Raw genomic sequence first — 17499 nt, forward strand, 5'->3', positions numbered from 1 at the left:
CCTCGTTCTGGGAAGCGATACGTTAGTTCTGTTGGGTCCCAGATCCTGAAGAAAGACATCTCAGTTTACTCTCGTCTTCATTTGCTTTCGGTCTCTTTTGTTAAGGATATATATATATATATATATATATATATATATATATATATATATATATTTTTTTTTTTTTTTTAATTGGGATTAATGGTTTTACAACAAGTGCAGTGCCGCCAAGACAGTGACCGGGGAAATGAGGTTGAGTTATAAAATCAAAATGAGGATTGGGAGATCTATATAAATAATTTGTGAATCGTTATCTGTCAACATCAGTTACGTATTTTATCGATGCCCTGATAAATTACTGTAGGTCATGTGCTCGTTTAAAATGCCACCAGACAATATTTAACCGTACTGCATCACTAACTCACTTTTTACATGTATTTCTGTTGCCGTGCACTCTTTTTTTTTTTTTTTTTTTTTTTTTTTTTAATGGAAATGCAAAAACTACACGCTAAATTCTCAGTGTCTCAGTCTTCTTGACTCTTATCTTAATTGATAGCTTCCACTGGTTGTTTTTCACATCAACGTAAACTTTTTTTAGCAGTAGTTTTGAGTTGTTGGAAAATTATAGCATTTATTGGTGAAAGATCAGCATGAATATTGTGATAAATGATTCCACAATCCGCTTTCCTGAGCGCATCGCTGTCAAGATCCACTCGTACTCAGAGCGTCTGTTAATTTTCACATCAAACATCAGATTGGTGAGAGGATACGCTCTCGGTGGTGGTGCCAGACAGACTGCTTTGGGTGTTTCAGAAACCTCTAATCTCCTGTGATTCTCTGGAAAGAAACCGATCTTCCCGTGATCAGCTGTCTGGTTTTGTTGATGCTGATCCCACTGCAGCCTCACATTCCTAATGGGATTGGAGCCCGCTGTGCCCTTCTGCTGTCGTGCTCCATCCACCTCAAGGTATACCGTAGCATATTGTGCATTCTGAGATGCTTTTCTGCTCACCATGGTTGTAAAGAGTGCTTATTATATCCCTCATCAAAAAAGTCCAGTGCAGGGATTGGCCAAGGATGGCTCACGCGACATAAAATAGTTCCATCACTGATGAAGCAATGCATCCTGTGACATCCAAAAAAAAAAAAAAAGCTATATGGTGTGAGTCAGTCATGGTATATCCTGGATATAACATGAACCAGTGCCACAATTTCAAGCTGTCTGACTGATTTGAGTCTTTTTTTTTGTTTTGTTTTGTTTTTTTACAATAAAGACAGACAAAAATAGAAGTCATTAATACAGTTGAAACAAAACCATTGACATTTCAGCCAGGGGGATTTTCACCTGAACACATTAAAATATCAACAGTTCTAACAGCTTTCTGATTTTGTGAGTCAGTAATCGTTTTTATGGACCGCTTGGTGTCTCTTTCAAATACCAAAAATAACGGTTCAGCAGGCTTGTAGTACTCGAGTCCGACTCGTGACTCGACTTGGATTTGAGCACTGATGACTCGGACTCGTGCATTAACTGCATTCGGACTCGTAAATTGGAGACGAGGACTCGGATTTTTTCTTTATTTTTTTGTAACATGCCATAATAATTTGGCGTAACATATTTACATCTGCATTCATTTTTACACTAATTTCGTGCAAGTGTGTCACACCTGCGTGCCTTGACGCGTGCTTCAGATAGACTCTCGGGCACGCTCCGGACAGCGCGCCAAGCGGACTCTCGTGTGCGCACCGTAACTGACTCGCACCTGCACAGGATTAAGGCGCAATCAGTGCGCCGATATAAAAACTGTGAAAACACACTTACTTTGTGAAGTATTGAGTTGCGTTGCTGACACATTACCGAGCCGTATTTCCTTGTTTGGTTTCCTGATCCCTGATTTCCTGTTTCTCGCCTTTGATTCTGCCGAGTCTACGATAGAGATCTTGCAGTCACGTGACCGGAAAGTACACAGCCGCCATTTTGTCGGTAAAAAACACAGCTGAATACTGCTGCACTTGTGTACAAAATGGATAAATTTCAACCGACGGACTACACGGCTCATTTTTCTAATGAACAGATAACTAGATATATGTCTAAAATAAACGACCTACAGATTAGTGACCCTTATGGCTTACCGGACGTAGTTTTCACGACCGTGTCAGTGGATATTGAACTGCCAGAGGTGGAATACCCAGACGTGTATAATTACCTCATTAACTTTCCCTCGCTGTTCAGTGGTGAAGCACTGCGTGCTTATAAATCTCTGGACAGTCATCTTTACAGAAATTCAGGATTTGTCAGCGACTCAGATGTGGCATCTTGTAAACAAGAAAATAACAATCCTCATTGGACGGGTAAGTCACTTAAGTATTGAGTACTAGTACTGATACTAGATATATCAGTAGTATCTAGTATAGCACTGACCAGCCGATTATGGTTGAATATTGTATATTATCAGTTAGATCAAGTATCAGTAGTCTATCACTATTACTGTATATATGGTATACCTGCTTTATGAAATAAAAACGTATTTGTCCAGTTTAATTTCTTTTGCTTTTACATTGATTGTCACACCACTAAAGACCCAATCCACCCCCCCCGCCCCAAGCCTTTTCTCAGGTTCCCACTTCCCGGATTTTTTTATTAGAGCAAGTCATAAACTTATGTTGCGAATAACCACATGGATATACTGAAATAAATACATGGCGAACCTGAGATGAAATGGTCACTGCACAGGCGCCAGTGATCGTTCTTTCCAGTCGGTTCCCATGCCTTGTTCTTGTTGTTTGCATCGGCCCGGCCGATAGCAGCAATCCACTTTGCACGCCTGTCAGGGTCCCGTGGCAGCCTATGAAACTTTCTTCCCGATTTCTGACCTCTCCTGTTGTGGCATTTATATGCCATACAACTCTCCGGCATTGTGGCACGGTAATATTTGAAGATTTGGGCGAAAAAAAAAACAAAGTCAGTGTTGGAAAGACGGCGGAAATATGGCGTTTGACCGACAAAATGGCGACTGCTTACAATCTGGAGCAGATGTGACATCACGTGCAAGATCTCTATAGCCTGTTTGTGTCTCCCTCGACCTGTCGCCTGTTTCACCGTTTTACGATTTTGCTTGCCGTTCTGGATTGTTTATCGTCTTCGCTTGTATTAATAAACACACCTTCTGCACTTCCATCCGTCTCCCAGCCGTCTCTGACAGAATACTTCACACTCCCTGACAAAGAGAAGCACATTCACCTGTTCATACGCCATATTCAGGAACAAACTAATGCTAATGGCGCTGAAACAGACACCGTCACATGGTGCGGGTGGAGTTTTGTTCTCAACTCGACTCGGATCAGTACTGGACTGTACTCGGACTTGACTCGAAATTTTTTTGAATGACTTGGACTTGACTCAGACTTGAACACTGGGGACTCGAGACTGGACTCGAGGTTTAGTGGCCGACTCGAGTCACAGCTGTGGCTCCGCGAATCTTGCTAATCTGACTCTGAGCCATGAAGGAAGACTCGCAGCAATTGTTGATCTGTTGCGTGTAAGACAACTTGTCGTCAAACAGTACACCAAGATTACGAGCTTGGTGAGATTTCTGAGCCTCCGAATCGTACTTGAGAGGGCGGAAACCGACGGCGAGAACTTGGAATGGATCAGTAGCAGATTGTTTTTGTCATCGTTTAGAACTAGTTTATCATTGAGGCACCAAGTCTTTATATCCTTCAAACAAAAGAATGCTGGAGATGGAGTTATGAGGTAGAAGGAAAAGAGGAAGAGCAAAAATGAGACTTATGGATGTGGTGAAGGAGGACATGAGGACGGCTGGTGTGACAGGAGGAGATGGAGGGAGATTATCTGCTGCAGAGACCCCTAATGGGAACAGAAGAAGAAGATGAAGAGGCCTTACATCAACGTTTCACAGATTTCTGTTTCTCTGGTGATCTGGTCGCGAACTAGAATGTTATGAAACTTTTCATCCTGTCGTGATTATCTAACCTGTCGACAGCAACACCAGTAAATCCAGGTTTAATGAAACTGTTGATGTTAATTATAGATTTAAAGTGATGGTATGACTTATGGGAATTGTTAGCGTTTGTGTAAAGTCTTCATCAGCGAATGAATCTAATATTAATAAGGGCATACTTGATAACACACTGTGCGTTTATTATTGGATTTAAGATGAATCAGAGAAAGTTAGTTAGAATGATTGATGCTGTGTCTCGCTTGGCTGACTTTTCTGTGATGAGAAGATCCTGCAGATGCAGTGTGCTCAGCTTTTGTTTGTGCGGTCAGAAAGCATGGCGACAGTGCTGCAGGTTTTCATTTGGACCGATTCTGAATGATGTCCTTATTGTAGCTGTGGTTATTATAGCTTGCGGAGATGCGCCGTTACAGTTTAAACTGGACGTCAGAGCCTGACCAGAGGGCGTTTGTGTTTCTCAGTGGTTAAAATTAGGTTGGGTCAGATATTTTAGAAGGAGGCGTAATCATCCCAAAGCTTTTTTTTTTTTTCCTGCATGGGTCTGTCTCTTTGTATCAGTGCCTGTTCTTCATCCAGTCTGGAAGCTGGATTTTTTTTTTTTTTTTTATCCTCCTGTCTCATGTCTGTACGGTCACAATCATTTAAGAAGGCGCCTGCTGGGCCCACCATCAGAGTGCATGCTGCGTGCTACCAGGAGAATGCCAATGGCTCTGATTGAGCACTGTTATTTTCCCCCTCTCATCATATTCCTTGTGATATTTGAGGGTTGGAGTGAGCCATTCCAGCATTTGGATGCCACTGGTAAGAATGTTGTACAATGTATACCGTAATAGAGTCCAAACATCCGAGTTTTGCCAAATTATATTATAGTGTAAGTGGGGAAGCAATAGCATTTACTGTATGATGCTGGGGTTTATAGAAATGTAAGAAAAGCGATGGAAAGCTTGTAAACAGACTCTGAAGCCCAGTCTTGGACCCATTAACTTCAGCGACATTGCCTGTGAAAAACAGACCTTTTATCTAGACTGAGCCGAGATAGAGCCATTTGAGCCCGGACTGCATGGACAAAGGTTTGATTTTTTTTTTTTTTTCCCCCTTTAAATCCGAGGAAGTGACCTCAGTAGAGGGGGTCACGTGAACAACTTTACTGCTCCATAGAGAATATTAGTATAGCAGTCTGAGAAAAACCTTCACATGTGGAATTTTGACATATTTTTGCTATATATAGTTCTGAAAACTGCACTGAACTATTTTTCCGCTTGTGCCTGTATCTCAACCATCAGGAAAGTTCTAGCATTTTCTGAAAATGACAAGAGGGAAAATTGCATTTAAAATGTTCGTTTTGACTGCAGACAGCCGATTTCTGTTTACAGCAGTGCTGTAGTCGAGTCACTAAACCTCGTGTCCGGGTCCAGTCTCGAGTCCCCAGTGTTCAAGTCCAAGTCATTAAAAAAAAAATGCCGAGTCGAGTCCACTATTGATCCGAGTCGAGTCCGAGAACAAGACTCCACCCGCACCATGTGACGGTGTCTGTTTCAGCGCCATTAACATGAGTTTGTTCCTGAACATGGCGTATGAACAGGTGAATGTGCTTCTCTTTCTCAGGGAGTGTGAAGTATTCTGTCGGAGACGGATGGAAGTGCAGAAGGTGTGTTTATTAATACAAGTGAAGACGATAAACAATCCAGAACGGCAGACAAAATCGTAAAACGGTGAAACAGCCAGTAGGTCAAGCGAGGCACAGACAGGCTATCGTAGACTCGGCAGAATCAAAGACGAGAAACAGGAAATCAGGGATCAGGAACCCAAACAAGGAAATAAGGCTCGGTAATGTATCAGTAACACAACTCAATACTTCACAAAGTAAGTGTGTTTTCACAGTTTTTATATCGGTGCACTGATTGCGCCTTAATCCTGTGCAGGTGCGAGTCGTTTATGGCACGTGCGAGAGTCTGCTTGGCATGTGCTGTCTGTAGCACGCCCGAGAGTCTATCTGATTTACACGCCAAGGCATGCAGGTGTGACACCCTTACATGAAATTGGTACAAAATTAAGGTGGATATAAATAACTTATGCTAAATTATTATGGCATGTTACAAAAAAAATAAAGAAAAAATCCAAGTCCTCTTCTCCAGTTTACGAATCCGAATGCTCAGGACAAGTCGAGTCACTTAAAAATTAGGGTACAAATCAGACTCAAGTCCGAGTCCTGAACTCGATTGCTACAAGCCTGGTTTACAAGCTGAATTAATTTGACTTGTAGTATGTCTGTTCTCGATAGCACGTAGCGATCCAACTGCTTGATCAACCCGTGGTGTTCACTGTGCAAGGAAATCACACTTATGCCACGATTAGACCGCATGAATTCAGCCTGATTTTGAAACGAGTTTGTCATGGCAACAAATTTCCAGCGTCAAACCTGAATATGAGCGTTTGGGAATGACGAAAGTGCCTTATAGTTTGACATACTCAAAGAACAGGAATGTAGCATCTGGGACATCCATTGATACCCCAAAACAAAATCGAGCATGTCAGAATTTTTTGTTTTGTCTTGCCTAGTTTGACAACTCTTCTGATGTGTTCCTTGAGAACCGTGATTGACCATTCCTTGACCCTCCTCATTGACGAAACACAAGGACGTGAATGATGATTGATGATGGGTGATTTGGTTGGGGTCAAACTTTTAGTGTTGCCAATCTGCCGACCAAGACTCAGCAAGAGTCGATGGCACTGTGATGCCTAATCTGACACGGAGACCATCATGAAAGACAAAATGTCATGTCTGATCTTGGTATTTGCTAACACGGTTTTCAGCGTTTTTAGGCGGGCAGATTCTCGTAACCATCATAATTGTTCAACTGGCTCCTTTCTCAGCATGATCTTTGAGAGCCTAGGCGATGTTAGAAAGTTAATAAATATGTTTACATGCCATTGATCGTTGAGATGTGAAAGTATGTCGGAGCCAGATAAACCCAGATTTGGCCAAAGAGGAAAAAAATAGAATTCAGCCACAATCCTATCTGAAATGTTTTCCCGACCAAGGAGACCAGTAAGTGATGATTATAGTGATCACATTTACAAAGAATTAGCCAAGTCACTTTTATGTATGTCTCACTTTTGAAGACAAATGTCAGCAAACATTAATCCTATAAAATTAAGTTAAATAAAACGATAAGAGACAGAAAAAGAGGCAAACCACTGGCAATGGAAGAAGACAAAAAAATTAGATGTAAAAAAAAAAGTCAATTGTGAGGACTGCCCTTTACAAAGACATTCCATAATCTACAGTACGTAGACGACTGATCTTCGCACCCCTGCGTCGTGGTTCACCAAACTGTTGCCACAAATTTGGAAGCACACTGTTGTATAGAATGTCTTTGTATGCTGTAGCTTTCCAGTTTCTCTTCACTGGAACTAAGAAACCCAAACCTGTTCCAGCATTACAGTGTCTCTGTGCACCAGTGGTGAACCGTTACTATTAGAGCTGGGATTTGAGCTCAGCTGAAACTTAGCCAGACACCAAAAAAGCAACAGGGTAAAGGATTTTGTAAGGGATTAGCATCAGGCTGCCAGGTCGCGCCGTTGTGTGTAGCTGTCGATGTTGATTTTAAAAAGGAATTCAGTAAATGACACACAGGGAAACGAATCCTTAAGTCTGAGTGAAAAATCGTGCAGCATGGAAGAAGAGTCTGGAGACAGAAATCTTAGGCTACGTTTACACTAGACCGTATCTGTCTCGTTTTCTTCGCGGATGCACTGTCCGTTTACATTAACCCCCCTGAAAAAGCGGGGAAACGGGAATCCGCCAGCGTCCACGTATTCAATCCGGATCGTATCAGCTCCGGTGCTGTGTAAACATTGAGAATACGCGGATACGCTGTGCTGAGCTCTAGCTGGCGTCTCATTGGACAACGTCACTGTGACATCCACCTTCCTGATTCGCTGGCGTTGGTCATGTGACGCGACTGCTGAAAAACGGCGCAGACTTCCGCCTTGTATCACCTTTCATTAAAGAGTATAAAAGTATGAAAATACTGCAAATACTGATGCAAATACTGCCCATTGTGTAGTTATGATTGTCTTTAGGCTTGCCATCCTTCCACTTGCAAGTAATAAGTGATATGCACTGGGATCACACACACAGCGGCTCAGTCCCGAATCGTGGCTTGTTCACTTCACTCGCGCGCTCTGTGAGCTGCGCAGGGCCGGAGTGCGCACCCTCCAGAGGGCACTCGCTGTTCAGGGCGGAGTGATTTGGAGCGCAGGATGCCTGCGGAGCCGAGCGTATCCGCGTATTGGTGTTGCTGTGTGCACGGCTAACGGTTTTAGTGTAAACGCGAATCATTTTAAGAACGTTAATCTGATGATCCGCTGATTCGACGTAATGTAAACGTAGCCTTAGTTTCTCAGTCGTTAGCCTGTACTACTTGCTCTCGATAGCACTGCTTTATTAGCATTCACTAACGCTACTTATGAACACTACACCGGCTGGAAGGTGACTTCACTGCTGCGCTGACGGCGCCGGCTCGTGGTCAAGCTCGCATTGGCCTTCCAGAAGGCTGAGGGTGATAAATTTTTGGTCCCTCCCACTATAAATCAAAATACACAAACCTGCACCGCCATGGCCTTCTGTCCCGGCAATGGAGTCCTAACCAATGAGTGAGCAGCTCTAAACTCTTCTCAGCCTAGAGACAACAAACAAAACCGTCTCACTGGAGAATTCGATTTTAATGTTTTCAGGACAGGAACCCTTTCATTTCTGAAGCACGTTTGGTCGAAAATGAGGCTGAATTAGAAGAGAATAATGATCATGAATTTGTGAAAGAATGAAATAATTTAAATACAAGATTTGAATGCTATATTTGGCCTTCTCTGAAGGATGAGAAAGCCCTGACGGTTCCCCTCTGCTGTGCACAATGAAGACATGGTTTGCCAGTGTTGGAGTGGTCGGTCTCGAATGTCCTGCACAGAGCCCTGACCTTAACTCCACGGAACACCTTTGGGATGAACTGGAACACCGACTGCACCCCAGGCCTCCTCTACGCATATATCCCACAGCCACGCGCCGAAGTCAAGTGGAAAGACTTTGCAGAAGAGTGGAGGTTATTATAACAGAAAAGGGGAATAGACCTGGAATGAGATGTTCAGGTGTCCGCATACTTTTGGCCATGTTGTGTAGAATACTCTTGCCTTTGAGCCATGTTTGAGAATGTGGAGTGGTTAAATATTACTGATTAGGGCATCTTAATGTTCTCAAGATGGTATGGAAGTAGAGCGCTTTAAAACAATGACAAAACTTGAAACTTTTTTTTTTGGCAGATTTCCAGTGAAGGTCAGGACAGGGGAGAGATTATTCCCTTTTTTGTATCCATCAGGAGCCTTGCAGCTTTATCATGAACCAGCTACAGCATTAACAAGCTGGCCTGACAGTTTGCCATGTCAAGAGAGTTAAGAATAGTCAACGTGGGCAAAAATAAGCATGTGAATGATAGTTTCCAGGCCTTTAAATGACAAGTTGTGTTTAATTCCAGCTGTATTAAAGCTGGGAGAACCTGCAGATAACGTTCTTATGGGCGAGTTTATTTGTTTGTCAGGTTTCAAGCCAGTATTGAAAGGAAAGAGAAAAACAGAGCTTGTATGAGAGTCAGAGCAGTCAGAAAATCCCATGAATGTGTCATCTAAAATCACACCAACAGTCTTATCAGTTTGTTCAGTTTGTGCCTGGAGTGTGGATGGTGATTGAAAAGTCTGGCAAAAAGAAACTCTTAGCTGTCAGATGGATCCAGGATCAGGTCTGTTCTGTCACGATTGAGTTTCAGATGAAGGGGCTCTCAGTACAGGAAGAGAACTCGGACAGTCTGATGTTTTCTGATAGATGTGAGAAGTCAAAAAAGTCAAAGTCTTTCCAGACTTGACAGAACCGGGTCTTCCCAGTCAGTCTCCTGTCCCAGTACTAACCAGGCCCTGAAGGTGCATTGGGCGGCACCAAGCTCCACTTCTACAGCCCTCGGCCTCTCGCTTATACAGCTAGGCTTACGGTGGGGGGGGGGATAGATCTCCGGTATTGCAGTGTGCCTTGCCAGATGGCAGTAAGTACCATTTTTATGATGGTCTTTAGTATGACCCTACCGTGAGTAGAACTCACAAGCTCCCGATTGAGGGGGGACACGCTAACCACTCAGCCAACTCACGGTATCTGTGAGAGGTGGATGGAGGAAAAAGAGATGAGCAATTCCAGCGTTATGGACGTGACACTTGAACTCAAAATGGCAACAAATGACCCAGTGCATGTTTTATTGTCTCCCAGTATTTAAACAGGTGTTGCATATTTTAAGGCTGTACCATACTGGAGAAGTGATAGAACAAGAACAATTCCCATAGTACATCTAGGGCATGCCAGAAAACGCCAATAAAAGATGCGTTATGGATGCGACAGAAAAAGTATCACTTTTCTTGGGTGACTGTACATTTTTATCAAACTCTGTGAAATTGTAAACCTAATGTCGAAATAGAGATATCCGTTTGATAGAGGGGTCCAAGGTGAATATTAAAAAAATCTTTGTTTAAAATATTTTGTATTTCATGCAGAGCTTCAGAAGGAAAAGTCAGCGTTATGGATGTGACGAAATTCCGTTATGGATGTGACGCGTCTGAAATAGACATGGCATATGTTTAGAAAATCAGCAATTTAACCACCATAACCCTTTGAAAAACTCTCTAAATATCAGCTAAAACTATCAAAGTTCTTAAATAATATTTAGGATGGCTATTGTTTTGCTGTTTTGTGGATTTTAGCATACATTTCTGTGGCTTGTGGGAATAATATAGAATTGTACATGATCAAAGTTGATTTTAGCTTGGGTTTTACATTATAAGAAAGAAAGACTGACAGTGACATATTAGGTTGGTTACAAATTGGTTCAACTTCTTCACATCTGTAAAATACAGGCCTAGGTGAGATCTCTGGGAGTGGTTTTGATGTATTACATGTTGCTTTATTTTTGCATGGTGAGGTTGACATTTACATGGAATTGCCCAGATATAAACTTGTGTGTCATCAGGGTATCAGTGCTGGTGGAAGCAGGGTATCAGTGCTGGTGGAAGCCATGGCCTAGAGGTTAGAGAAGTAGCTTTGGGACCAAAAGGTCGCTGGTTTGATTCCCTAGACCAGCAGGAATGGATGAAGTGCCCTTGAGCAAGGCACGCAACCCCGAATTGCTCCCTAAGTGGGGTGTGCCCGAGTCCTGTCGTACGTTGCTCTGGATAAGAGCGTCTACTAAATGCCTGTAACGTAATGATCACTGATTTAGTTTTGGAATGGGGAAAACATGTAAGCATGAAAACTTTCTCTACATTTCCTAAAACAGTTCTTCATGGTACTTGGTACTTTTTAGTCCTGTTGGAACAAAGTGAGTGAAAATAATCCCTGGTGTTGCTCTGTTTGCAGTGCGGGACCCAAAGGAGATAACATCTATGAGTGGAGGTCCACCATCCTGGGTCCTCCAGGCTCCGTCTACGAGGGTGGAGTGTTCTTCCTGGACATCACCTTCTCCTCAGACTACCCCTTCAAGCCTCCAAAGGTAAAAATGCTGTGTGTGGATCTGTCCTTTGTTGTGTTTAAGTAACAGTAGTACTGATAAGGTTCCATTTAGCTGGTTGTACCATGCTGCTTCTGACTTTACCATTTTTAGACAGGTTTTTAGGAATGGTATGTAAGAGGGTTGATCATTCTGTGAAGCTTGGATTTGACCGATCAAACTCCATCCCAATAGTTTTTGGTCAGCAAAAAAGTGTGCAGTCTGTAGCCAAAAGTAAAAAGGTTCCCAACACTAGATTACAGTGTAGGAACTTAAATCATCCCTTCAGTGGAAACATGACAAACATTACGAGAATTCTCTCTGTGAAGAACTTTTAGAAATGTCTAAAATGCCTACCCTAAAAGAAGAAAAGGCTCCTGTGGTGAAAGCGTACCAGAAGTTGCAAACTTGCATGAAGTTCCTGTAGTGTCCTAAAAGTTCTTGAGATCCTGAAAAGTCTTTTGTGGTGGAAACATGCCTGAAGTTCCTGTAGTGCAAACATGTCTAAAGGTTCTGAGTTTGTGAAAAGTCTCCTGTAGTGGAAACGTGCCTAAGGTTCCTGTACTGAAAATGTGCCTAAAGTTCCCATAGTGTAAATGTGCCTGAAGTTCCTGTAGTGTAAACATGCCTGAAGTTCTTGAGATCCTGAAAAGTCTTTTGTGGTGGAAACATGCCAAAAGTTCCTGTAGTGTAAATGTGCCTGAAGTTCCTGTAATGGAAACATGTCTAAAGATTCTGAGTTCATGAAAAGTTTCCTGTGGAGAAAACATGCCTAATGTTCCTTAAAAGGTTCCTGTAGTGGAAACGTGCCTAAAGTTTCTTTGGTGTAAACATGCCTAAGGTTCCTGTAGTGGAAGCATGCTTAAAATTCCTGTAGTGTAATGGAAAAGTGCCTAAAGCACCTGGTTCTGAGCAATTCCAGCGTTATGGACGTGACACTTGAACTCAAAATGGCAACAAATGACCCAGTGCATGTTTTATTGTCTCCCAGTATTTAAACAGGTGTTGCATATTTTAAGGCTGTACCATACTGGAGAAGTGATAGAACAAGAACAATTCCCATAGTACATCTAGGGCATGCCAGAAAATGCCAATAAAAGATGCGTTATGGATGTGACAGAAAAAGTATCACTTTTCTTGGGTGACTGTACATTTTTATCAAACTCTGTGAAACTGTAAACCTAATGTCGAAATGGAGATATCCGTTTGATAGAGGGGTCCAAGGTGAATATTAAAAATCTTTGTTTAAAATATTTTGCATTTCATGCAGAGTTTCGGAAGGAAAAGTCAACGTTATGGATGTGACGAAATTCCGTTATGGATGTGACGCGTCTGAAATAGACATGGCATATGTTTAGAAAATCAGCAATTTAACCACCATAACCCTTTGAAAAACTCTCTAAATATCAGCTAAAACTATCAAAGTTCTTAAATAATATTTAGGATGGCTATTGTTTTGCTGTTTTGTGGATTTTAGCATACATTTCTGTGGCTTGTGGCAATAATATAGAATTGTACATGATCAAAGTTGATTTTAGCTTGGGGTTTACATTATAAGAAAGAAAGACTGACAGTGACATATTAGGTTGGTTACAAATTGGTTCAACTTATTCACATCTGTAAAATACAGGCCTAGGTGATATCTCTGGGAGTGGTTTTGATGTATTACATGTTGCTTTATTTTTGCATGGTGAGGTTGACATTTACATGGAATTGCCCTTATCTGAAAAGGTTCCAGAAACGGTTCTAAACTCTAAACATACCTAAGGTTCCTGTAGTGGAAACATGCTTAAAGTACCTTTACTGGAAACATGCTTATGATGCCTGAGTTCCTGTAAAAGTTCCTTGACTAGAATCAGACTTCAGGTTCCTATGCTCAAAGCACTAAAGTTCCTGACTGTCTGAAAAGGTTCCTGTAGTGGAAACATGCCTAAAGTTCCGGACATTCTCAAAAGACTCCTTTGGTGGAAAAGTGTCTCTAGACCTTCAGGTCTTTTATGTTGTGGAACATCTGCAGTTCTTCCACTTTAACCATCAAGGGCGTGTGTGTTGGAGATTGTTTGCAGTGAGTGTGTGGTTCTGTTTAACACTCTTTTCCATTCTCTCACGCTTCACTAACACCAGTAGAGTCGATATTGTAGAACACATCTATAGAGGAGCGTTCCGAGTCAAGTTCACGTGTTAATAAGTGTCACGTGTGAAGAGTTTGTGTAAAAATGAAGCTCCAGAGCGAGGTTAAACAGGGCATGTCCTCGCTCTCCGCTCTCGTTCTCGGGTCTGAAACAGAGCTCACCATCATTTATGAAGTCATTTTCTGTCGGTTTGTGATGGCTGGTCTTGCTCGGTTTGTGGTCCACTAATGCGTACTCGTCCTGCAGATTGTGGCTGGATGAAGGGCTGATGGGAAATGGGCAGAAGTGTGAGGGAGGGAAAAAAAGCGAGAGCGTTTTTTTCACAGGGAGAAATCCGTGGAACTCAGCAGCCTGTTCTCCCAAAGCCCAGCGCAAAGAGGCACATGGGAGCTTGAGAACTGAGAGTTGAGGCTGTTTGGTGAACTTCAGGAACAGCTGGGTGATTTTTCATTCTGTCTCTTTGATTCACGGTGTTCCTCTCGCTTTCTTTTTCTTCCTCTTCATTTCTCTCTGTCCTGTTCTCTCACTGTTCCTTTCTGTCTCTCACTACCTTGTTTCTCTTCCTCTTTGTCTTTCTTTTCATTATTTGAGGAGTTTTTGCTGATCACTTATGCCTCTCTCTCCATAGTAATGGCTTATGTAAGGCAGATTATGGCGTGCTGTATGTCATGGTATACTGGACTGCTGTGATCCAGATGCACATGAACAATGATCTAGAGTTGGTTCAAAGCCCTCCAGTGATCAGTGCTTGACCAGTCATGGTTTGGTTTGGCTTGGTGTGTTTTATCCATGTCTCAGTATCACTGCCTCATTTTCATGCTTGTGGTACTTTGGCCACAGTGGTCTAATTTCAGTCGGTTTCTCATTGTTTCAATCGTTTAAAAATACAACAGTCGACACACGTTGAGGATTTCATGGCCACCAAATATATCGCAAGAAACTTAACTCGGAGGTTTAATTAATACGTTAATTTGTGGCCATGTCAGGAGCTTCCGAGTGGCGCAACAGAAAAGCGTTTGCCTCATCATTTGGAGATCGTGAGTGCGGTTCCTGATGTGGCCAGGAGCCGAAAGGTGATGATGGGCGGGGCATCTTTTTGGCCAGTGCTTCGACACTTTCCCCTTGAGATTGGACAACGTAATTTATATCTGAATGGATTTGATCATTTTGGGCAACTTTTTAAGATCATCCAATCAGAGTGCTAGCAGCGAATCACATGACCACCTGAGAGCTTCTGAAATTTTCAACAAAGATGGCGGCGTCTCAACGGCAGTGGAGCGAAGAAAAAGAGAGACGACTTGTATATTTTTATGGCAATAAGTTATGATGTGTAAACCCAAAGTGGTGACTAAACCTCATCAAACGCTTAGAAAACCAACAGACATCTATTTTTATGCTCAGGTTGGAATTAAGACATCAATTTAATTCAGGGCTTTTCAAAGTGTGGGGCGCGCCTCCCCTAGGGGGCGCCAGAGTTCTTCGGGGGGGGCGCAACGTGAGGAAAAATAAACCAGAATAAGTTACTATTGCGGACATTTAGCGAACTTCAGCTAGCCTTTGCCAGAGACAAAATGGATCGATTTTTAGTACCTAAAGCCACAGTGAGTGAGGAGACAGAGTCTGGGCCAAGCAAAAAAAGAAGGAAGTATGACCACGATTATTTAAAGTTTGGATTTTTATGGACTGGATCTGAAGATGCTCCACTGCCACAGTGTGTTGTCTGCCAAGAGGTGCTAGCTAACGATGCTATGAGATGTTTAAAATGTGTAAAACAAGATTTTTTTTTTTTTTTAAAAAGCACAGATGTTTAAAATGTGTAAAAAAAAAATGTTTTAAAAAAAGCACAGATGTTTAAAATGTGTAAAAAAGAGGTTTTAAAAAGCACAGATGTTTAAAATGTGTAAAAAAAAGAGGTTTTAAAAAGCACAGATGTTTAAAATGTGTAAAAAAGAGGTTTTAAAAAGCACAGATGTTTAAAATGTGTAAAAAAGAGGTTTTAAAAAAGCACAGATGTTTAAAATGTGTAAAAAAGAGGTTTTAAAAAAAGCACAGATTTTTAAAATGTGTAAAAAAAAAAGGTTTTAAAAAGCACAGATGTTTAAAATGTGTAAAAAAGAGGTTTTAAAAAAGCACAGATGTTTAAAATGTGTAAAAAAAGATGTTTTAAAAAGCACAGATGTTTAAAATGTGTAAAAAAAAAGAGGTTTTAAAAAGCACAGATATTTAAAATGTGTAAAAAAAAAGGTTTTAAAAAGCACAGATGTTTAAAATGTGTAAAAAAATGTTTTAAAAAAAGCACAGATGTTTAAAATGTGTAAAAAAAGATGTTTTAAAAAGCACAGATGTTTAAAATGTGTAAAAAAGAGGTTTTAAAAAGCACAGATGTTTAAAATGTGTAAAAAAAGGTTTTAAAAAGCACAGATGTTTAAAATGTGTAAAAAAAGAGGTTTTAAAAAAGCACAGATGTTTAAAATGTGTAAAAAAAGAGGTTTTAAAAAGCACAGATGTTTAAAATGTGTAAAAAAGAGGTTTTAAAAAAGCACAGATGTTTAAAATGTGTAAAAAAAGATGTTTTAAAAAGCACAGATGTTTAAAATGTGTAAAAAAGAGGTTTTAAAAAGCACAGATGTTTAAAATGTGTAAAAAAAGAGGTTTTAAAAAGCACAGATGTTTAAAATGTGTAAAAAAGAGGTTTTAAAAAAGCACAGATGTTTAAAATGTGTAAAAAAAGATGTTTTAAAAAGCACAGATGTTTAAAATGTGTAAAAAAGAGGTTTTAAAAAGCACAGATGTTTAAAATGTGTAAAAAAAGATTTTTTTAAAAGCACAGATGTTTAAAATGTGTAAAAAAAAAAAGGTTTTAAAAAGCACAGATGTTTAAAATGTGTAAAAAAAAAAGATGTTTTAAAAAGCACAGATATTTAAAATGTGTAAAAGAAAAAAATTAAAATGTGTACAACAACCATTTTTTAAAATATGAATGGAACATGAAGTACAGCAACAACAAAAATTGTAAGGGGGGGGGGCGCTGTTGTTTATTTGCTCTCTGAGGGGGGGCTGACTCTCCCACACTTTGAAAACCCCTGATTTAATTTATTTATTTATTTATTTTTTCAGCTAAACGTAAACTGCCGTTAGCTAACCACCACTCCATAGAGATTGAATGGGATTTAGCGAACTAGCGGTGGTTTTTGTTAACATAGTTAGCAGAAAGTTATCACTAGCTATGTAGGGTACATACAAAAACATACTTACTTGAGTGAAATAAAGGCTGAAGCCAAGATAAAAGTGACACCTGCAAGTGTCTCGGTGTCCATCTTTGCGGTGTCTATCTCCCTGGCAATAGATTTGCTTTTATCTGATTGGTTGTTGCCAATTGTCTGTTGCCCTTATTGGTTGCCCTCTGTCTCACCGGGAACAGGCAACCAGGTAACATTACCCGGCAACTTTGCCCAAAACGTTGCCCCGTGTATCATCACTTTAAGAGAGTAAAATTGGCCGTGCTCTCAGGGACGGATTCTCTCTCCCCTATCAATCACAAGTGACACAAACCAGTCATGGCCGTCTGTGAGCTCAGACACTCGTACAGATAGCAGATAGCGCTTCCCTCGTTTTTGTCTCATGAGCAGCAGTTTGAGAATATGCAGTCGGCTAGCTTCATGTGCCTTGGAAGAAGTGATCGCCTTCGCCCTCCTTGTTGCGAGCAGTCATGTGATGGAGAATGTCTGGTGGGCGGAAACCAGCCGTGACTAAATTAGGGAGAAAATCCAGGACATACATGAATAAATGAAATGACTACTGATGACTTCGTAACATGCACATCAGATCGTT

General features: G+C 41.1%; 1 protein-coding gene across 2 annotated transcripts in view; it reads left to right on the forward strand.

Moving 5' to 3' along the window:
• The window catches only part of ube2e3 (ubiquitin-conjugating enzyme E2E 3 (UBC4/5 homolog, yeast)), a 177157-nt gene that overhangs the window by 113925 nt on the left and 45733 nt on the right, over positions 1–17499 (forward strand). For both annotated transcript variants that reach the window (XM_060928964.1, XM_060928963.1), the window contains exon 4: positions 11407–11539. In XM_060928964.1, the coding sequence (XP_060784947.1) occupies positions 11407–11539 (133 nt within the window). The remainder of the gene's footprint in view (positions 1–11406; positions 11540–17499) is intronic.

This window comes from Neoarius graeffei, chromosome 9 (genome assembly GCF_027579695.1).
Source record: "Neoarius graeffei isolate fNeoGra1 chromosome 9, fNeoGra1.pri, whole genome shotgun sequence".
NCBI lineage: Eukaryota > Metazoa > Chordata > Actinopteri > Siluriformes > Ariidae > Neoarius > Neoarius graeffei.